Consider the following 23,887-nt stretch of genomic DNA (forward strand, 5'->3'; position numbering starts at 1 on the left):
TCCTCCTGGAGTTGTGTATTTTTTTCCTTTTTATGTCCTGTCATGCCAGCTCTTTTTATGCTCTGTGAAAGTCTGCTTTGTCATTCAGGAGTTCTCGTCATCCCAACTCTGCATGACACAGGTGCCACCACTCTGCTTTATTTCTCCCGCTTCAGAGATTATCTAGAGTACAACTGAGGAGCAACGAACTACGATGCCATGCAGCATATTTTCTCACAGTCAGGACGCCATCTGAACAGATCCCTACAAGGTCAGATAAAGGATCCTTAAATGATAAAAAAACCTGCTACTGAACCACCCTCTGTCATCTCCTACACTCTCTCTGCATTACTTTACAGTAACAGTGCAAAGAACACATCCAGCAGCCTGGATCTGTGTCTTGGCACTCACTGAAACAGAGGGGCAATGCAGAGCTGGACCTGTCTCAGCTGAATACACTGGTGAGTTAAGAAAATTTCTGCACAGAAGTTCAGGAAGGGCATCCAGCTTCTCCCACAATTTGCTGAGAACTAGCTCCTAGATCAGCTTCAGCTGACGTGGTATGTGAAAACCAGAAACGCTCCAACATTGCACTCAGATGAGTCCACCAACAGGTACATAGTTGCATTTGGGTCTTCCTGCACATACCAGGGGTGTGTCAAATCCAGGTGTGATTTTTTGGGAATTGGACTAGAACAAAGTGTTAGTCTGCCTAATCCTTGAGTTTGTTCTGCTTTGGATACGTTCCCTGTAGCTCACTCCTGAGCACTGAGTTTGAGTAGCATCAAAAAGATCAAGATGGAAGCTTGAAGGCTTCCCTCTTACCAGCTGAATCTGCTGCAGATGTTCCACCACTGGTCAAGTCCTCAGTATTAACTGACTGCAGATCTGTGTAGGAGGGAGCAATGCTTGGGCTGCTGGTGTCCTCCGAGTTGGTTGTCCAGCTGCTCTCCGAAGCATGGGCTTGCCGCTCGGAAGAGTTGGAGGAGGGGGAAGTCCAGCTGGGTGCTTTTGATAGAGACACTGGATGCAGAAAACAAACAGGTATTGGTTAGAGACTTACAGGGCAATCTTTCAGAAGATTACAACTATCCCAAAGACATGCTGTATCAGTGTACTGATGCTCTGTAAATACAAATTCCAACATGCACAGCAACACAGTTATTTTATAGCACTACTCAGCTGTCTGCCTCAGATCCCATACTGCTGGCAGCTGTATGCTTTCCTGTTGTTCAAGTATTGCAGAAGCTGTGACTTTTCAGAACAGGAAGATTTCATGTTTCTGCCACTGCTGACAAGATCCAAATATCTGTGTTGTACAACATAGTGGAGTTTTTATGGTACCACAGATTTTTATAAAGATGTTTTATAATATTTAATTAAGCATTCTCTATCTGTGACACCCACTCAAATATAGTCGTAATCTCAGGAATGCTCCACATGAGAGGAGGAGTATAAAAATAAACTGAAGTTGACCTATTGATGTGCACTAGAAACGCATTTTGTTTCTGAACATGCAGGATGAGTGCCCCAATCTGAATAAACTGCATAACATTTCTGCTCAGTGTAGGCCAAAACTCCTGTTCTACTCACTTGCCAGACTTGCATGTCAAACAGTTAAGTCCTGCCTAACCATCATCCAGAGTTCAGAACACGATCTTATACATATACTGCTATGAATTTGTACTGTATACTCCTTGCCCACAATATCACTGAAATATCAGGAACAATAGGTGACTCTAGTGAGGAAATTAAAAAAAGTGGTAAAAAAGTCTTCCTGAACTAAGGAAAGGTGTACTGGTAGAGACTAATTCTAATTTAATGTCAGAATAACAACTGTTTTCTAGGTTGGTACATCTATGTTTATCTTTTAAACCACCAAAGATCTCAACGTACCCCAAATCTTGCAGTTACAGAACAACTACTGACACAGAGGTTCTCTTCTCAGCATGTAATACATGAACAACCCTTATTAGATTGACAGATACTTAAGAAGAAAATGGCAAATTAATGTTAAAGAGGATTTACCTCTCTCTACATCATCCAAACAGTGATGGGACACCACCTCATTATGGAAACCTTGCTGTGTGCATAGAGGGAATATCCAAACAGCGCTCCCTGCCTTGCCAGTTGAGAAGTGCAAATTTACTTTATAGAGCTGCATTGTTAAACTCAGGTAAGCAAGCATTAAGATAATTATATTTGTACAGCTGTGGGCCTATGTACCGATCTGCTTCTGAGTAGAGTCATCTCTAAGGATGAAGAGCTGAAAGACAGGAGATGTCTCCTTATTGCACACGCTGACAGTCATTGTGTTAGAGGGGCATGACCAAAACTCCCCACTTCTCCCTCTAGTAATTCTGCACTGTTATGCTCAATGTCTGTACAGAAAGGATCACAAGTGTATGATTATAATATGTCAGCCCCTCCCTCAGCCCTTTTGTTAAACATGGCATGAGGCATCTGAAAAGCCACCCTTAAAACTTCACCTGAAATTGCTTTGACGGAGTACTTTATTTGGACATAGAGGCCAAACTGAAAAGCAGAGCTCTATACATGAATCGATGGCAAAAGCCAAGGTTTTTTTAAAGTATGTTTTATATCTGAAATTCCAGAAGTTGTGGAATTATTTTATAAAAAAGACTTCCGATTTAGAGTTTCTTTTTTTTTGTTTAACGTCAGTCACAGCAATATGAAAAACATTAGCCAATTTAGAAACACATAAGAATAACTCATAGACCGTCAACTTGTTTTGTGCTTTCTGAAAACAATTTTTATCTAAGAGGAAGACTGACTGGAATAGTGTTGCAGAATACTTCTATATAAGGGCAAATTATTTTTATTGCAAATAAGCTGAGGCACTTTGGAAGAATACAATTATTTTTTCTTCTAAAGAAAGAGACTTGTACTTTGGAAAACCGTAACCATAGAGAGCTTTTCCTGTAACAGACTTTCTTTGAAATCTTACTACAGTCAACTTCCACCTATGACTGTTTCAGGTTCCCCAACACTACTAACCTTCGGAACTAGTAACAGTGCATTTTCCCCTGTGCTGAGCCAAACAACTATCTATCAACCTCAAAAAGCAAGAGAAGCAAAAGTAAACATCTACACATGTTTAGGTCCCTCTTCAGATGCTCCTACTGCTCTCCAGATTCCTGGAAGTGCTGAAACCAAATTCTTAAATGAGGTAGGTTTTTTTTCCTAAAAATTTGCAATTTGGTCTCTAATGTCAATAGGTGCAGAGTCACAGCCTTTCAGCTGCAGGAAATTCTCAGAAATCTGCTTGTGTTGAAAGACCAGTGCCAGAACTGTCTCTAACATGCAAATCCTGTAGCATGCGTAGGATTCTGAAAAACAACTCGTTGTTTCCCCAACTGAAAAATGTTCCCTCCCACATACTTTTCTTGACATGTTTGTTCCTAACGGATTGCCTTTTAATATGCGGATTTACCTTTACGCATTCATTCCTCTTTGATGTTTGAGGACCCGTTCCTTGATCCCTATGCTGTATTTACAATCAACCTTGTTACCACCATTTCCTTTCCTATCCACAGGACCTCAGATTTTTTCTGATTTTAGAACAGCATCTCAGTTGGTCTAGTTTTCAGCTGCTGATCATCTGTTGCATGTACTTCCTACTTTCAGACAGAACAGCACAAGTGGTTAAACTGAGATTTGCCTTACTGTGGGATAGCCTCTCAAGGGACATGGTAGGAGTCCAAGTTACTTGAGCCACTTAAAACCAGACAAAGCCCTCGGGAAGAAGAGAGGGCGGGGTGGGGTATGAGGGGGGTGTGTGTGTGTGGGACAGATTACATAATGGATCTTGCCTTGCTGCAGTTTTGGTGCTTTGCTGGATACCCGTTTGAATTCAAGAGTGCAGCTAACACCGGCAGAATATGATTGCAACCTGGATGCCCGTTGTGTAACAAATGCAAATGTTATATGTCACTGGCTGGCTGTGATCATTTACAGATTATGTAACATTTGTGATAGGAACATTTGGGTGAGCCTAAAAATCTCATTTTTCACTGCTGCGGTATCAGTTTGACAAGTTTGATTAGCCTGATAGTAACTATGAGAAAAATCAAATTTCATCTCTGCCCAGCAAAAGGTAAATGGGGAAGAGGGCACCACAATGCATCATTTCTGTGACTAAATACTTCTGTGAACTCACTCAAGAATTACTGCTTCCCAGGGAGAAATCCACGTGATTTGGAGGCTGTCAGTTAGCTATGCGTAAACCTGAAAAGCAGAAATATTTTGAAAGAAAGATTTTGCCTAGCATTTACTCTGCCTGACCCTAGTAGAATGAAGGGTTTACAAGAATGTCCTAAATAAAGATAATTTCCACTATGAGGCTCACCATGGCTGCTTTTCATTTCTATACCTCAGGTTTTGACCTTTCTTCTCACCTTCCAAATTCTTTGCCTGTGTTCTCAGCCCTGTTTCTTGCTATCAGTCCCCCTAATATTTGCTCCCCCAATAATATCTTTGCTTTTCCCAGAACAAGGGTCCAGCATTAGCCTTGGCTTTCTTTTAAACGTATTTCCTATAGGATAACCACTACGTGGCAGTTGTCAAAAAACACAGTAATTTAAAGATACTGTGAGCACTTTGGGACAAAGATTTCCTTTCAGGGGAACCTATGCAAAAATACTGTAGCCCTAAGGTCAGAGTAAGACAGCATCTCTCACTGCTAGGGCCCATCCTCTCTGCTCTCACAGCACTCTGGAAATGCTATTTTGCAAGCCCTTTTCAAAATGTGTTTCCAGGCACCCTGGCTACCAGCCTGAGTAATTATCTAGTCAGCTATGCAGCTGCTTCAGCATGGACAGACAGACAATTTCCTAACAGCACTGGAGCCCTGACAGGAACACAGCCGGGGGTGCTGAGCCTTCAGGGCATTGCTCTTCACAGCTGCCTCCCCAGGAAACAGATTTCAAATGCCTCCATCCTTCTCACACCAATCCCTCTGCCCATGCTTGGCCTTAAATACTCTTCCCCCTCATCTGGCTATTTGCTATTTTCCTTACATGGGCTGTTTGCTACTGGAAATGAATAACTGCTGTCACCACAGGCTTTCCACTGAGCATGTCAGCGTACTGTGGTTATAACACAAAGTCTCCAGCTTTGCTGCCGCCCATAGAAAAGAGACGTGACCTGCACATTAATTGAGAACAACACGGCTCAAGTTTATCTTACCTCTTATTGTCAAATGCCCCTCAGAGTAGAGGGCCAGAGACGAAAGAGCTGTCACCTCTTCTGCCCCAGGACCTTCCCTTTAGAGGCTGTCAGTTGCATGGTCTGGCCATTTATAATACGGGGTCCAGAACAGGAGTGGGACTAGCCCATAAATAAGGATTTTAAAATATCCACACAACCTCCTTAGGGTTCCTATATAGTTAAAGAATAACAACCTCCCATGCAAAGATTACATGGAGTACATCCTTCTCTGACTGCCAGGGGAACCATGCTCCTCCATGAATCTCAGTCAGATGCTAAAGGTTAGTGTGTAAATACCCCCCCAAGTGGCATGGATCACTTAGGACAAGCCTTTACGGGGGCACAAATGAATGCCTTCTTCAAAATGGCAATACTTTTGGAAAGTCTTCTCTGATCACCTCTTTGGTATCCTAGACTTCTGCCTACAACCTAGTGTCCCCTGTGACTGAAAACACAAACCGATAGGCAGTGATTTTGCTAAGCACATACCTTCATAATGGTCCACATCCCTGTAAGGATGGGAAATCAAGTAATACACTATGAAACTGATTTTATGGAAGTCTTATGTTATCTTTATTTAGACTGAGTAAAGATTTTTTTTTCATTTAATAGGAAGGTGCACTTATAGTTTTCCAGTCAACAAGGACATCACAACATTAGGAAGGAAATACGGTGTCAGAGCAACCAACACCTCTGTTTGAAAGAGTATGTGGCTATATGAGTAAAAGTAAAGACTAACCAACCATTAAATTAAATGATAGAGGTAGAGCACCTCAGTTTTACAGTTTTACAGTTATGGGTGCTCTTCATTCTCTCCTTGTCACCAGGATCAGCAAGTACTTAAAACTAAGAATAACAACCAACAAATAAATGTAGATAGGAAGGTATTAACCAGAGCTTAAGCGAAACAACTTCTTGCCGGAAGGTTCACCCACTTCTCCTGCACAAAGGTCTAACCACTGTCTCAAAATGGACTAGCCTGTAGCATCCACAAAAAGAACAGATGGAAAACTGTTGGATTTTACCCAAAACCCAATCCAAAGTTGTCAATTCAGTATTCTGACAGCAGTAATAATCATGTCACAGGAAGTATTTGAGGGACTCAAGTAAGCAGAGTAAAGCTATAACTCTTTAAACTGCTTCAATAACTAGCATTAACAAAGGTAAATTATTGTGACAGAATCTCAATTTAAACATGAAAAGCTAGAGGTTCACAGTTAGCATAAGCTGAATAGGCAAGCCAGAGGCTTTGCACACAGGCTTGAAGTATGTCAGAAAGAACTTTTACATTTAAAGAGAAGTGCCTTCAGTCCTGGAATTACCATCAATTTCAGTTGTCTTTGTCTCCAGCTGAAAAATCATAGCATCGTGACCTGGATGATGGCACAGAGTGTAACCTCAACAACTTCACTGATGACACCAAGTTGGGAAGAGTGGCTGATACACCAGAAGGCTGTGCTGCCATCCAGCGAGACCTGGACAGGCTGGAGAGCTGGGCCGAGGGGAACCTGATGCAATTCAGCAAGAGCAAGTGCAAGGTCCTGCCCCTGGGGAGGAGCAACCCCAGGCACCAGTACAGGCTGGGGGCTGAACTGCTGGAAAGCGGCTCTGCTGAGAAGGACCTTGGAGTGCTGGTGGACAACAAGCTGACCCTGAGCCAGCACTGTGCCCTGGTGAACAAGAAGGCCAACGGTATCCTGGGCTGCATTAAAAGGAGTGTGGCCAGCAGGTCAAGAGAGGTTATCCTTCTCCTCTACTCAGCCCTAGTGAGACTGCATTTGGAGTACTGTGTCCAGTTTTGGGCCCCCCAGTTTAAGAAGGACAGGGAACAGCTCAAGCAAGTCCAGCAGAGAGCTGCCAAGATGATCAGGGGACTGGAGCATCTCCCTTATGAGGAAAGGCTGAGAGACTTGGGTTTGTTCAGCCTGGAGAAGAGAAGGCTGAGGGGGGATTTCATCAATCCCTATAAATATCTAAAGGGTGGGTGTCAGGATGATGGGACTAGGCTCTTTTCAGTAGTGCCCAATGACAGGCCAAGGGGCAACGGGCACAAGCTGGAACAGGGGAAGTTCCGCCTCAATATGAGAAAAAACTTCTTTCCTGTGAGGGTGCCAGAGCAGGGGCACAGGCTGCCCTGGGAGGCTGTGGAGTCTCCTTCCCTGGAGACATTCAAAACCCACCTGGACATGTTCCTGTGCCCCCTGCTCTAGGTGTGTGTGCTCAAGCAGGGGGGTTGGACAAGGTGATCTCCAGGGGTCCCTTCCAACCCCTGCCATTCTGTGATCAAAAGACAGCAGAAAGTACCTACAGGCACTGGCACACTAGTTGTTGGTCTCAGTAAGCTTCTGGCAAAAACCATATGGGGACTATGTGCAGAAAAGGACTATGCCTGCAGAGGACAGCAAACACCATTCTTTCACTTCCAGATTACAGAGGCAAACATGGCTCAGACTTTTTAGATGGCTGTTCATACCTGTGCATAAGAAAAGTCACTACTGAAAACACCACTTTGTGTTTCCCCATGAATGCATTTTGGCAGTCTCCAGGGTCAGGACATAGGTGGAATGAATCACAGAAGCCTTTCATTGTCTTTACAAAAACAAAATACTGCTAATTCAACCCAGAAGGAAAATATAAGCCCTCTTCAAAGCCCTGATGACATTAACTGTGTTACAATACATTACAAACTAGTCAAAGCTCAATCTTTGAGAAATCAAAGAGCAAGGAAAAAATCCTGTAGGCTCTCACTTTATTCTGTTATGTTACTGGAATGGACCTTTTCAGGCATCTGCCTCACCTGCTTGTGGGTGGGTCGATGGAGCACTGGTCCATGGTGCATCTTCAAACTGAACCCAAGCACTGATGGATGATGACAGGTCAGCGCTGAGACACACATGGTTCCCAAGCACAGCGGAATCCAACTTGGGTTGGTCAGCTGCAACTTCCAGCTCTTTGTGGGAGAGGTCTTGAAATTCTCCATCCACCTTGTGGTTCTCTTCTGAGGAGGTGTCTGAGGAAGAAAAACATTTCTCCAGGGGCTCCTCAGTGCTACCTAAAATAGAGACAAAACAGGAAGATTGTTAGGACTCACCATTACTTCATTGGTTTTTATTGAAATATCTAAAATTTGCCATTACATGTAGGTAGAAAATTTTCCTTCACCCAATGTTGTCTTTAGACTAACACTGGTCATAGTTCTGCACTCGATTATAATAGGTGAGACTTCCTCTGTGGTCAGTTGGATACTGCCTTGAATCTCAAAGGATAGATCCAAACCCTGTAATAGATCTATGCTAAGGAAATCTCACATTAGGAAATTATTTTATATTTTTGGCCCAAATTCTCCTATTATATAGGGGAAGCAGGAGATAATTCAACCTTTGCACATACTGCTTCTACTCAGAAGGCAAGCTTTGTGATGCTAGATATAGGACAGTAGTTGGTCTAACTCAAACAAATAAAGTCTCACAAGGTTCAAAGAAATTCAGAGATAACTTACCTCGTGGGTTAACAGGGAGGAGCTCATCAGTGAAGGACACCCACTCAGACTGGTGGGAGGCAATGACACTAGTCAGAGACGTCATATTTGCAGTAGGCTATTCATCTTCACTTGGGGATTACAAGGAGGAATCAGAGTAGGAGAGAGGTATGGTGAAGATGAGCCAAACACTGCCTTTGCACTTTCTTTTCTTTTCAAGTGCTGTTAAGATAAGAAATGAAAAAATTATGTCTTTTACAAAATTAAATGGGAGAAATTAGTGCAACCATTTTATTAATACAGAACGTTAAACCCATTTATGTACCATAGACACAGTACTGTCAAAGTACTGACACCTTTGAGACAGGAATGTCACCTGTGTCTAGAGGGCTACACTTGAGAAACTCCTTGATTGAAGCACCTGAGGATCTTCAAACATCCTCATGTTAAAACAGTCCATCACTGAAAACAATGTTCAATTCCTCACTCAGGGAGCCATGCCTCTCATAACCCCAGCAAGAGAGGTGATAAGGAGATTCTCCCAGGTTTAACAAATTTTGATTATGATGTAACTTAATCCCAACTCCAAGATGTCAGCAGGTCCTTGCTGATCTTGCTACTTACAATGCCTGATCCCTCTCAAGAGCAAGCAATAAGCTTCATGTCTCATTATCAGTAACATTTATGTAGCTGATTCTGGGATTAGGATGGGTTGCCCATGATTCCCATCACGGTCTGAGTATGAAGAGATGCCCTCTCAGCTAGCTGCACTTTGAACTCTGCCACTTGACTGGAACTTCATGCTTTAATTTTAAAATCCAACATCTTAGATCTTGTTTGGAGTTAAGCCTGACTTTGCTGTAACCTGGAAAATGTTTTCACAGACATGGTAACTTTAATTAGGATGCACTCCAATAGGATGTATCCCACACAGATCTGGGAATCTGCTAGAGGGAATGGGGCACTGCAAAGTGCTCCGGTTGTTGGCTAGTAACTGGGAAGGTCAGGTCTGGGGACAGAAATTCTCTTTGACAAGCACCCATGACTGCCTCAGATTTACAGACCACTTCGAAACTCTCAGAGGACTATTGCCTCCTCCTAGAGAAGCGCGTGAAATCTGTCCACAATTATTTCAAGCATTGAAGCTCTTGTTGCCATGGTGTTCAAGTACTTGAAAATACTAAAACTCAGACTTGGCTTTTTTAAAAAAAGCTTTAAACGGCATCTCTTGACCTGCTGTCACTCACCTAACTAAAGGGTTATTTGGGGTGAAACTTCATGTTGGTGTACAAGAACAGATACTTCACTAAGACTTCTCCTTACCCTGCATTAACAACATTTAGGTCTGAAAAGCAGACCACTATTTAAATGCATTCATTCTTTAAACATTTTCTGCAGGAAGTATATCATTAAATGGCTTCCAATATGATTATTCTCTTCAGGGCCATAAAGTTATTAATCTGCTGAAGGCAGGCCCACAAACAAGAGTTGTGTGGAAGAGCTGAAAACTTCAGAAGTTTGGAAGTTGCAAGCCAGCCTGACACCCAGAGAGAATTCATGGAACCATGTTCATTGTCTGAAGATGAATCTTTTCAAGCATAGTTGAATAGAAAATGTACAGTTTCCTGCAAACACAAAAAGGATTCCTGGAGAGAATCCTGATGGTTAAGTGCAATTTGCCAGAAGATTGATACCTTCTCTCTGTAGACTTTTCCAGAGCTGATGGCCACCCCTCTGCCAGTCACCCTGCCTATCTCTCCCTTGTTACACAACCAGTTCCCTAATGCTGGAGGAACAGCTGCACTTGAGCCTCACCCCCTTTCTCCTCCACTCCCATAGCAGGACATCTGCCTTCACAGTGTGGGCAGATACCTTTGCCTGCCTCGCACAGCATCCATTGGGGGTGTTATTAATAGAAATTACAAAGCTAAACAGAGACAAGCCAAGAGAAAAAGAATAATCAGATATTTAATGTCCCTTGTATGCCATATGAGGGAAGGAAAGGATGACCTTGGTATGTTGCTTTCCTCATGTGACCAATTAAGCTGTTTGTTTTGGGCTTGTTTAAATATCTGTAACTGAGTCTTCTTTCCCAATCAACAGAATACTGACCTTTCCAGGAGAAAGGAGAAGTCCTGACAGAAGCACAAAATAGCAGGAAATTTAAAAAGAAAACAGTTTACCTTGCCCTTAATGCACAGAAACTCCAGTAAAGCTCCTTTCTTTTTTTTTAATGTCAAGAGCAAAAAGCCATGAAAGAAGGCAAGAAAATGGACTGTTTCAGCTGTGTAGATATGTGGGATAATTATATCATTATTTTAGGACTGATTTGCTCTTTTACCCTACTGGCTCATGACAGCATACTTTTCTAAATCCACTCAGTACCAGACAGCAAAACTTAAACACCTCAAAATGGATAGTAAGCACTATCCAGAAAAGCATCAGAGTATCACGCAGTGCTGCATGAAGCACATACTCCAGCTATACAACTTCCCCATGGCTGGAATTTTCTACAGACTTCCCAGTTTGGTAAATAAAGGAGATTGTGTTGACTTATCAGGGTTATCAGAACTTATAGACAAGCCGCTTGAAAGAGAGGAAAGTCAGCCTGAGTAGATCATAATATCAAAGATTCTCAGAATAGAGGTGCTCTGAGGATGCATATGTTTGGATAAAAAAAAAAATATATTTAAAAGACAGAATTTTTCATTCTCTCAGCTTTCACAAGAAAGCATCAATCCCATCCCCTGACCTAAATGCCTGTACAGAATTATGAATCACATACAGCTAACTCTGTGCAGACTATTTGGAAAAGATACAACTTCACCCCCAAATTACTTTTCACCTCCCTTCATTTTCCAAAATCCTCCTTAGGAAAAAAAAAACTAAGCCAACCCCACTGCGAACCAAGGAGCCTTAGCCAGCACAATACCAATGCCATTGTGTATCCAGTTACCACAGTGATGGTTCAGTTTGCACTACTAGAGGTACATGTCTCCAGAGGAACCATTTGACACTGTGGATAAACCTGAATCCTCTCCATAGCAAAGCAATCAGCACCCACTATTTAAACACTGCAGCGAATAATGCGCAAGCAAATTTTGGAGTTTTTTTCCCTGTCCTTCAGGCTTCTCAAACATCCATGGCTATTCCTAGAGAAACGGATTTCAGATTCTACAAGGTCTAAGGAACGAATGGATCTATACTGCAAGTGAGCTACAGTTAAAGCAAAAGCTTACGCTGCACAGCCCAAGCAAAAGGAGATGGAAACACATTTCTTGGAACAAGATATTCCCAGGCCAGGCCAGCATTACACCTCTCTACATGAATGAGATTTATATCAGTTTAGATTTTGTTACTTCTGGATTTGTGTTATTATGTGCATTAAGCTTCTGGTGCTGAATTGGTTAAAAAAAGAGGGAAATAATTTATCACATTTTTGATTAAAAAAAAATTGTGAATCAAAAGTTTGTTAGTGTTACACAGTAAATACAAGGTAAAGCAGATGTTATACATGCTGACCCCAATGATCCTTACCATCAATTCCAGTGCAGTGATTTGACCATGAGGCAACAAAACCCTAAGAAGCTGAAATTTCTGCTTCAGGTGTCCCTTTTTTACAGTATAGATTTATATGTCCCACTGTGGAACTAAGTGCCAAGTGGGTGACAGTTATTTCCAGTTCTCCAAAGGGCAAAGACCACAGAGCTGGAACAAAACTCCTTGCCTGTTTAGTCGTCCTATTGTTTTGATCAACCACATTACAAAATCCCTTTTTAAAACTGATGAAGATTCATTCTAAAATGACAACACTGCTTTGATAATTAGAACCCTTCTCTCATTTCAAATCTATTTAAATTCACAATTTATAGGTAAGCATGTCACAAGAAGAAATGGCTATCTGACCTTTCATACAACTCTGCTCCAGCAATAGATGAAAACACATATCATCACCCTTCTCCATTTATTTTGCTAAGCCAAAAACACATACTTGAGCAAGAGACAGAATTATCTGGTGCCAGGAGTCTCACACACAGCACCTGTACAATGAGCCCTCACTTTAGCTGGGATTTTTACACACTAAGTGGGTGCAAACACCAACGGTAGTAATGGTTCATAGCACTACTAAAACACTTTAGAAGTATCTGTAATGGAATGATGTTTTTGTAAACATACCATTCAAAGTATTTAATTACTCATCTGTTTGGACAGCAAACTTGAACATTTTTTCTCAGTACATTTCACCTCTGCTCAAAAGAAATAGCTTAGCACAGTTAATCATTTTAAGCACTAAGGGCCATTTCTCCAATTGCTTCAAGTTACATACATATGATGCATGCTGCAGCATTCTTTATCACCACTACCCAGAGTTACTATATTACACTTACATGGAAAAACAGAAGGAGAAAAAAAATCAGAATGAAAACTATGAGGATTCAATTCAGGTTTTGCTTTGCAAATGTAGTATTAATAGACAGTCTATAGATTTAGCACAAACTTGCTAAGTATGTTGCCTTACATGGTAACACTACTGAAAAAAATCCCATAATCCATACAGTGATACTGATTTTTCTTGCTTATACATTCCCTTACAATCCCAGGGACCTCAACAATAAGTGGTCATTGTACTTTGCATGTGGTTATTGTAGGAGACCATGGAAAACAACTAGACAAGCTGTTGAGCTCCACATAGCAGAAAAAGAAAATAAGCCAAAGGGACAGTAAAAAAAGAAAGACAGTGACCATGGCTTTTGTTGTAACAATCAAGTTTCACCACACCAGGAAAATCTCAAGGAAAAATATGTAATTTTGTCTTGACCACGTGTTTGGCAAACCTGTACAGACAAAACAATTCTAGTAGAATGAACTGAGGAGTGACTGCTGCCTTGGGCAAACTTCCAAGTGAGACAGAGCTCATGGCTCTTCCTCTCAGCTTGGCCTGTAACAAGCACTGACCGTCAGCACATCATGACCTGAATAATTAACAACTCCAAACTGGAAATCTGTTCTCAAGCACCAAAAGAAAGTCCCAAATACTTCAGGGTGCCACAGCAAAAATAAAACTCAGTGATAAACAACAGGGGAAAAACCCAAAACTTGGGAAAAAAAAAAAAGAAAAATGAACTGGATTTGGATTTTATTATTACTGAAAAAATCATTGCACCAGCTTCTGCCTAAATGTCTACGGTAAGATTACCTTATGAATGACCTAGATGATGACAGGAATAGTCATATTTGGTTATTCAACTACTGCATTCTTAATATTGAAAATCATATTTTCTCCACGTGTACAGCGCCCCCAGCAGGTAAATTGCCCCAAGACAATCTCTGGTAACACCAGGTTTTAGAATTTACACCAGTTTTACTTACTCTGATTCATATGTGCTATTACCCGAGCTCCTTGGCTTCAGATGTACCTTAAGAAGCTCAGTCACTACTTGGTGCACGTAACACTCACTTATATGAAAGCTCTCAATATGAAAGGAAGAATTAGGACTCAAAGGGAACCTTGTGAAACTCCTGCAGCCTCTCTGGAAGCAGGGATGGCTTTGCCCGTTACAGATTACACCTAAGTGAACAGTAAGAAGAGCCATGATAGCGCTGTGTCCTCAGAGCCTGGTCAAAACCATGTTGTGCCATTACAAGGTAGGTCATTACTACTGTCCCCTGGCAATTTTAGACAGAGATGGAATGAGGCAGAGTGTGGTAATGAAGATGACTAGAGCCATCTGGCATGCTGGATGACAGAAGACTGGTAGGGGTCTCCCTGAGCACCAGGCCCAGTGCAGCCATGCTAATTAATGGCTATATCCAATTCTTCCAATAGATATGAAGTGATCTGTCTAAATCTACAATGCGAGTCAATGGCAGAGGCAGTGTCAATGCTGAGGTGACCTGGAATGCCCTTATTTTCTCTAAGCCACAAGAACCCAACCACCACAAATAAAACCATGTCCCACAAATACACATCTCAGGTTTGCTGGAAGCTCACATTTCCTGGCAGTAGGAGAAGAGAGCCTGTAAAGGAGGTATTGGTAAGAAAGTCATGAGCATCCCCCTCAGGAATATTTGTGTCAAGACTAATATCTGAAAGGTCAACTGCTGCTGTTTTCTCTATGCCAGTATTTATCTGCCACAGAAGCTCCTCTGTTTTCCAGAGAGAGAGAGAGAGAAAGAGAGAAAACACCTAAGATGCTCTCCTGCAGGTAGTACCAGGATATTTAGGCAGTTCAGAGGGCAATGGTCTCTCTCCTTCTGCCAAGGCCATGCCTTAGAAATACTTCATGGGTTCTGGATGCCTCATAACCAGAGCCAGTCAGACAAAATACTGTTCAGAGGGATTCAAAACCTGATACTGGAGGGAAATGGAACCACCTCTTCCTCTATTCCTTGTACTCCCAAGAACCTGAGAAATGTAGAAAGGTACTGTACAAGAGCAGCAATACAGAAAAGAATGGGATATTTTTTTTTTTACTATTAGAAGCAACGTAAAACAGGCAGAAACCAAGGGAGCATGCCAGACAAAATGTTTGGCAGTGATAGTTCACATCCCCAGCCACATCGGGAAAGTAGAAGCTCTATATTTCAGGATTTTAAATATAGCTCACTGTGGGTCCATGATAATTCAAAGTGTAACTGAAGCCTTCAGTCATGCAATTGCATTAAAACTTGAAGGATAATTTCCCAAACTGCCAGACTTCCAACTCAAACTAGAATCTGAGGCAAAGATCAGTCAAACGCTTCTCTTACTGTATAGAGCAACAGTGCTTTAAAACTAGTCTGGGAAAAGATCACAGGAAAGAGGGAACATGCCAATTTGTTTAGCAGAATATTTGCATCTCTAAAATCTGGGATTTTTTTTCCCAGTCAGTATTGCACAAATTGGAGAAAAAATAAGCAAAACACTAATTTAAGGCTAGAATTTAAGACTAATTCAGAATCACTTTAGAGATCAAGTTCTTTGTTCAACAAAATGCTGTTGGTAATAACAGTAGGCAACAAGAAATCTAAATGCAGTAAGGGCGAAGAGTTTGGTAGCATCCCCTTAGAAGAGGGTGGGTGCACAGTCCTTACCAGTCTTCCTTGTCTTCTTAAGGCCTCCTCGAGGCAGAACTCCAAAGCAGCACCCTCATCCCAGATATACACACCTGGCCATTACATGTGTCACAGACCTTCTCTGCTTCAGGATGGTGAATTTGCAATAGTCACAACTATTGCACAGTGTAATGCTACAATGACGGTCCAATCCATACTATGGGGAGGGAACTGGGTTTAAAAACTGGTTTCTTCTTTCAAACATGGAGAAGTGAATCATACAAAGAACATGTTTTCCAGAAGACAGCTCCTACTGAGCACCCTGGTTTGCACATCTGATACTGATGCTTTCACATCTTCTTGTCTAAATTGTGCACAGACAAGCTAGCCAGATGTATTCCATTTACCAAACCCTCCAAAAGCTGTGGTACTTGCTGTTGTGATGACTATCGAGGTGTGGTTTTTAAGTTATCTCACTGACGTAAAAAGCATAATGTTCTACAATTAGTCAACCTTCAACTATGTCATTGCAGCCTGACATCACTGAAGACAGCCATCAAGAGGCAAACACAGATCACAAATCCCTGCCTGTACCTATCCTTCTTCTAAACTGGGACCAATTAAAAAAGGAACAGGGAAGCGAGTAAGTAATCATAAGTTTACTGGAATATTGTGCTGGATGATAAACACTCTTCTAGTAAACACACTGTTCTGCCAGGTACTAACACTCCAGCATTGCCCATATGCCTTGCAACACATTAGTGCTTTATCAGTATTTACTGTACAACTCAAACACTGATCCTGCCTCCATTAGTAAAAGGAGAGCCAGCATAATCCTTCCTGTGCTTGACGATTGGTTTCAATTGCACAAACAAAATCAGGGCTTTATTGTCTGAATTACAACTAAGTTCATGATAGAAGTTAGGTGAAAAATCTTCACTGAAAATGGTGGATATAATTAGTTGCCATCAATCAGTATCAGTCAAACTCATTTTGGGCCAGGAAAGCTTGAGGGAAGGGGGGGTGAACAAAAAAAAAAAAAAAAAAAGAAAGAAGTCAAGCCCTCAAACACTAGCTACATTCAAGACAAGGGAGAGACTGGATTCCATAGACAGAGATGCTTCACTGGAGGCTGTATGCCTACAGAGAGGATGGGCATTCATCTAGCTGAGCTGTGAGTACACACAAAATGGGAGAACAGATTCAGAGTAAGGGAAAAACACAGAATCCAACTGTGAAAGCATCAGGAAGACAAGGACCATTCAGGAAGTGATGCAGCCCTGAAAGAAAGCAAAGAAATTTTCCTGTGCTGAATGTTGGCTGGAAAGGGAAATTAGGAACACTGAGTGAGAAAGCCATCTTCTGTTCAAGTGTTCTCTGTATTTCCAAATAACTAACAACTATATATATAAAAATAACTTCTATATAACTATACTTCTATGGAACACCTTTTATAACTTCTAAGCTGTGTCAGCAGCACCTTTCCAAGGAGAAGAGTTTAAAAAGGAATTTTCATTATTAGGGAGATCCTGTTTAATGGTTATATATAAAGGCAACCTTAAAACATGAAGCTGCCTCTCAGTTTAAGGAAGTCCTGCTCGACCCTTTGAAGCCAGACAAGAAACAACGCTCAAAGAGGTATCACAGGGAACAAGCCTGCTTTGGCAGAAAATTCCTTGGATGATCCAACTGGTCTTTCCTCATTTCCAGTGTCTGGAGAGTCAATTGAGATTATGCAACTTAGTGTGATGCCAGGACGCTGCAGCCCTTCAGGGTAACCCACAAATATCACGTTTGTTGTCACTTGCTATTTTAGACACTCTAAATATAGGCCCATTAGACTTGATGGTGCTGTACGTTTAGCATGACTACTCCTATTTCAAAAGAATGAAAAGCAACTCTAGAAAAACACATGCTTGAGCAAAGACTGAATTTAAAGGGTCCCAGTATTTTATATACTATTACAAAGAACTATATACAAAGTAGAAACAAATATCTTGACAAGTCAAATTCATACACAGTACAAAATAGTATGTTTGCAACACTACATTCTAATACTTCTGTGTCTCATTATATTTGTCTAATTGTCAAAACATGACGTAAGAATGCATGGTATACTAGCATGATATACAACAGAGGGTATGAGAAAATCCTTCATTTTTTTGTTTGGTTTTGGGTTTATTGGGTTTTTTGTTTGGTTGGTTTGTTTTTACTAACACAGACTAATAAGTGGTATTAGTAAACATAAAGCGTGTTTCAGGGGAGAAAAAAAAAGAACCTGTTTTGTAGTATCTCTGTCAGCAAGTCCATACCTAGAGAGTAGGGTTAGTAAGATGACAGCGGAGGTAACATTCATTCCTGAGTGTTGCTTACTTATCTCTGAAGTACACAGGGAACAGAACACAAGAGGTAGCTTTTCTTTGGTGGAAAGGGGTAGAGTCCTTTGCTGAAAACGAAGTCCAGAATACTCTGCTTTCTAACTACCAACACTTCGGCATCATCTGGTTCAGTGAGCAGCAGCTGCTGACCTTTACGGTACTACCCCTTGATAGTTACCGGTGCCTGTGAGACACCAGGCAACCTTGTGAATTCCAGAAGAGGAATCCAAGGTATGTTGCCATCTATCTACATGAGATTATGTAACTGCTACAGGGGTACATGGCGAAGAGGCAAACCCCTGTGGCATATGGAGGCAGCAAATCACTCATATTTTATTACACTCGATATTTTTCTGAGGAAACTACAAGAGGAGCCATTGCAAGTCTAAGTATCAACAGCAAGAAGAAGGACCAGTTGCACCTAATGCATCAAATAATCAATACCAACCTTATTGTAAGGCTTCCATGATATGCCTGTCTTTTAATCTGACACAAATGCTCAGTTATGAAGCATTCAGGGTATTGACAAAAATGCAGTATTATACATTGAAATTCATATGAATCAACTTCCACAGTGTGGGGTGGTCCCTGGTTCCACAGTGGTTGGAATGGCTCAAACAAACAGTCATTGCATCAATGCATTTGCAAGGCTGTCAACCAGCAGATCATAAACCAGAATGATTAAGAATTAAAAAAAAGGCACAGACAATGGCTAACCACTCCATGGCTGGGGCATAATTGTCAAAGTAAACTGTCAATACTGGAATAGCGGGGAGCACTGCGCATCACACACATTGACAGAGCTGTGCAGACACCCTGGGAAGAACGTTCCCTGTAGACCAAACTGTTTGCTGGGGAAGCTTCTGCAATGGCGGTTCCTCATATGCCTGGTTTTAGCCAGTGGTACACAAGCACTGTAGGAATACGTACTTGCACAAGGTACACAGAATACCTAGAAGTATGCTCTACTTACCTACACTTTCAAGTTATGCATGCGGAAACTAAAAGAGTATGATCAAAGTCACATGGTAAGACAAGTGAAGTCATGAATGTACTCAGCTCTCAACTGGACTTTGGTAATGCAGTATCTTACCTCCCAAATTTTTAGACCAGAATTTCATTCATGTTACTTTTCTCGGTACTGTCAGACATTGTGTAACCCATCAGGTCTGGTTTATGCATGACCTGTTTTGTGTTATCCATGTGCTTCAGTAGAGCAGCAGTGTGAAAAAAACCCCCAAACAAACCCAAAACCAAAAACCACCAAAAAAAACCCCATCCCCAACACTCCCTTCCACCCAAGCCTCTAGAAGTTTACAACAGCGTTACTGTTGCCTTCAAGACTCTGGAGAGTCTAGTCAGGAAAACAAAGCAGAAAGAACTTTATGAAGACTTCACTCACTTCATTGAAAACTCAATATAAAGGACTGCAGACATGGAGATGGATACTGGGCACTCAGAAAATACCAGAAAGGCCTTTTTTCATTAAAAGGTTTGGAATTTTAACATCCTCCTCTATGCAGTCCCTCTTCAGCAACACTACCAGCAGTACTGCGTGTTTGACAGCACGGCTACTTATGAAGCCTACTCTGGAAATGGAAGTAATGCTGTCAGGTCACCCCACTTCTCCACCCAACCTCACATAGCTATAAGCAACCATGGTTATTCTGCTCCTCAGCCCATGATACGCCTCATTTGCACAGCATTATGATATGTGGAAATACCAGTTCACACCAAGATTAATGCAGCATTACAGCTCTCTTGCCAGCTCTGGGGAAGCTGAGTCCAGCTAATCTTTGGCAAAGACTGCCTTACCCAGTTGACAAGTTTTGGAAATAGGATGCAGACAAGTAGATTTTAGAATATTTGAGATATTTACCCTTGTCTTTCATAAAGGCACAGACCCACAAAGGGACTGGGACTCTTGTTTCTGTTACCAAGACTGGCAGTGACTCACTGTGGCAGAGTTGTAAATTTGACACCAGCATAATTCACACAAGGAAAAGCATGTTACAAACCACTGCAAGTTAGCAGGACTAGAAGAATTTCCGTTCTTTTTTTTCAGACGAACTCCCTGCAAAGAAGGTATTATCACCTGAAAGTTTGTGCCTGTTTCAGTGTCACTGAAGAGATTAATGCAGCTGCTTGGAGCTGCAGCTCCTAAATGTCCATGGCCCCTCTCAACCAGTCTTAGCTCCAAGCATATTAATATCAATAGCCTGGATTGAATACAGGGAGAATTTGCAATCTTTTCTGAGGAAAAAAGTGAATTCTGATGCCAAACTCTGAGCACACATGTAGTGTAGCAAACTAATACAGCTGCCTCCATTCAGAGAGACTTGGACAATTGCAGACATCAGAGATGAGTTATTTCGGAGGGGAAAGCCCAGATCTGCCCAATCTATTCTACCTCAGTTTTATCCCCTTCAGTGACATTTGAGATTTTGGCAGTGAACATCTCAAAAAAATCCACGCACCTACCAGGTGAGATCCTATTCCTCATACTACACTCACATACCTTATAATTTGGAATGAGATTTAGCAACATGCACCTGATGTTTCCACCATATATAGTTCTTACATATGGGATATAATTTTTAGCCAGGTAAATATTTGAACTTAGGTGAACTGGAAACAACATAGCAAGGATCAGAGGAAAAGGAGCATTTCTGGTGGCAAGCTTCTGAGCAGCTAGCAATTAAACAGCAACTAATCATTAAACTTCACAGGCTCTACAGCTGTTCCACTGAAACTACTTTATTAGAAAATAAACTGGCCTTGTGCTGTGGAGCTTGACCAGCTCAAGTTTCAGTTATGCAGCTAATAATACTTTTTCTCTTCAAAAATGCTTAGTAGTGCTTTTTCCATGCATTTCCACCATCCACACAACCACAAAAACACCATGCAGTTCTGCAAAATGGTACCTTCTGTTCAGAAGAGGCCCCTGGTTCAGATAGCAAGAGAACAAAATTACTGTATCGTATACCCACCCCCATTTTCAAAAGTAAATTAAAGACCATTCTTTCATTTCATTTCACAGCTGGCAAACCCAAGAGCCCACAGAGAGAATTAGTTTATATAAATATTCACATCTATAAATGCCAACTAAAACTTGGCCTAAAAGACCATAATGAAACAAGAAACACAGCTCAGCAAAAAGACATCCCTTCTCTCCAGCTCACCAGGCAGGTCTGCTGCCCTTGGACCAAGAGCACCACTTTGAACCTCAGCGCCAGAACACACTGTCTACTCTTTGAATATTAGGATAGTTTTGTACTACTAGAGCACCTTCATAGGATCCTGAAGCATATAGGCCAGTCCTGTCCTCCGTTTCAAGCCGAAGGAATTGTGCTGAGACGTTTACTTCAGTTACCTTAATAAAGCAAGATGAATCACATCTCGTTTAACTCCGGACGCCCTGTTAGACATCTAAGCTAGTCATCTGATGCTCTGTTTATAGTCAACAGAAGGAACACAACACCTCCAGAGGATCCTTCCTCTGATCTATTTTCAAAGGAGGTGAATCCCCCTTTAGAAAGGCTATGGCAACTACCTTAGGCTCGCATGTCTTTCACACCTAAATTAAGGCAGCGGAATCACAGTCAAAAATAACATTGCACCAATGCTGTATTTCCCCTCTCACTGATATGGTGTATTAGTGTAGATCCTCCCCTCTTTCCAGGGAGTCTAACTAGTTCCCCAAACCACAGCACACATTCCTGATCACACACAGCTTCTGTGTAGGTATATATTGTTATTACTAAATAACATAAACACACACTTTCAGGTTATTTTCCCCATGCTGTTTTTTTGCTCCTTCCTTTATTATATCCAGGGCTGCTATTTGTTTCTTTCAGGACTCTTTCCTAGGAGTTTCACTTAGTTCTGTCTTCTCAGAGGGAAATGACTGCAAAGCAGCTTAAAAACCATATTTAATATCCAAGATAAATTACTTTATACAATAAAACATATCAGTAGGATCGCATCTCTCTATCCCACCTCCCCTGTCAGAACAACTGCCTAACTCTGCAAAGAAGGAACAAGAGGCACTTCAGCAGTGGTTTGTTACTCAGAGACTCATTTCTCATTTCATATGAATGCCCCTGAGCGATAAGAGATGAAATCACCAAGAGCTGATGTGAAGTAACGGCACAACTAATCAAGACGTTCCTATAGCATGACCTCTTCCAATAAATAAAGATGCAGAGTTCAAGAAAGTCTTACACATATTTCTAGACATATCACTGCAGTGGACTCATAAACCTTAATATATCACCACTGAGAAAATACTTTCAACATTTTAGCAAATGTTTACTGTCAGAAGAGTACTCATTGAAGGATTTTCAGGATGGGTGATGGCAAAAGCTCTTTAACTTTACGGCTCTCTTTCACCAAGTGTCCCTCTATAGAAATTATGTTTAAGAAACCTATACATTTCAGTAGCTTACTTTCTTTAAGAGTATTTTCTATTAATAAAGCACCTTTTGTTTCTATAGTTATCTAAGAGACACATGCATTGATGTCTTAATTTTTTTAATATTATGCTATGATGTTTACATTTTCCCTGGTATTTTTTCTGTAAATATATACTGAGGATTATGTTACGTTTAAAAAATTGCTAACAAGTTGGTCAAGATGCTATAGCCCAAGCTTACACTAGCAAGCAGTGTAAAACCTTACCAACAGGAACACAGCCATAGGGTGACACACTTGGCACTAAAGGCATCGCTTTCACACTACACTTTTTTGTGGCTTTTCCTTCCAATTATCTCCAATCTGATCCCGAAGATCAGAATTCACATTAGCACTTGGAGTACGTTAAATGAGCTGCTGGAGTTCTTCTGACTAAGTTTTATCCCAAACAAAATCAGTTTATGTGCTCTCAGATGCAAACTGAAGTGCGCCAAGTGCAGTAACATCAGGACATTCATCGCAAAGGTGCGTTCCTGCTCTAATGTATTTGCATCCATAGTTTTTCAGGAAAAAAGGGAATGCTAGAACCCTGATGCTTGCAGTCCCGTGGAGATGCCAGGGGATGTTTTCTCAGTTTTTTCAATCTCAATCTCTGGAAGCTTACACTCCTAAATTTTGAAAGAAATAGGACCTTCCACACCATTCACCTTATTTGCACATTTAAAAGACAGTGAAAATTGGTTGCAGAAGTCAATAGGCGATTCATAATCCCTACCTGGAAAGCAATGTTACTTGTACAGTCACCCTCAGATGGATTTCTGGCCCTGTTTAAGGTCCTGGCAAAACCTTCATGATCTACAAGGAGCAAAGATTTAACTGCTAATGTTTCCAGATGCATGAGCTGAGCAGTAAGGCTTCTAGCTGTGTTTCCTAGGACTCAAACTCATCTGGCCATAATTACAGCCATAGTCCTGAAGACAACACATACTCATACCCAACACATACAGAGACAGGCATTCCTTCCTCGAGGTTAACCACTTGTGAAGCTATTACATCCATTAGCAGAACTCACAATTCTTTAAAAAAACCATCCTGCATGGTTAGAGTCCAAAGAAAACATATTAAGAAATCAAAGAACAAAAAAAAAAGATCTGGTTTTGCCACAAAGTACTTTATGGATTTCTTTTAATGCAACTAACAATTCAGACAAATTGCCCAAGAACAGCCTTCTGAAGGCTCTCCTTTCCTAGCTGACTGCAGAGCGAGCTTAACTGATTAGCTTAGATACATCCAACTTTTAGATGGCCAAGATTACATTCGAAGATTGCCACCACCACACAAATCCTTACAGCTTATTTCCTGATGATTTTTTTTT

The 23,887-nt window shown here is 41.2% G+C and overlaps 1 protein-coding gene across 1 annotated transcript in view; it reads right to left on the minus strand.

The window, feature by feature from the left end:
• STON2 (stonin 2) overlaps positions 1-23,887 on the minus strand; it is an 85,666-nt gene that overhangs the window by 56,352 nt on the left and 5,427 nt on the right. The window contains exons 2-4 of the mRNA XM_064460511.1: positions 8,708-8,908; positions 8,006-8,260; positions 805-1,002 (exon numbers count right to left, since the gene is read on the minus strand). Coding sequence (XP_064316581.1) covers positions 805-1,002; positions 8,006-8,260; positions 8,708-8,792 — 538 coding nt within the window. The 5' untranslated portion in view covers positions 8,793-8,908. The remainder of the gene's footprint in view (positions 1-804; positions 1,003-8,005; positions 8,261-8,707; positions 8,909-23,887) is intronic.

The sequence above is a fragment of the Phalacrocorax carbo genome, chromosome 9, assembly GCF_963921805.1.
Source record: "Phalacrocorax carbo chromosome 9, bPhaCar2.1, whole genome shotgun sequence".
Taxonomy (NCBI): domain Eukaryota; kingdom Metazoa; phylum Chordata; class Aves; order Suliformes; family Phalacrocoracidae; genus Phalacrocorax; species Phalacrocorax carbo.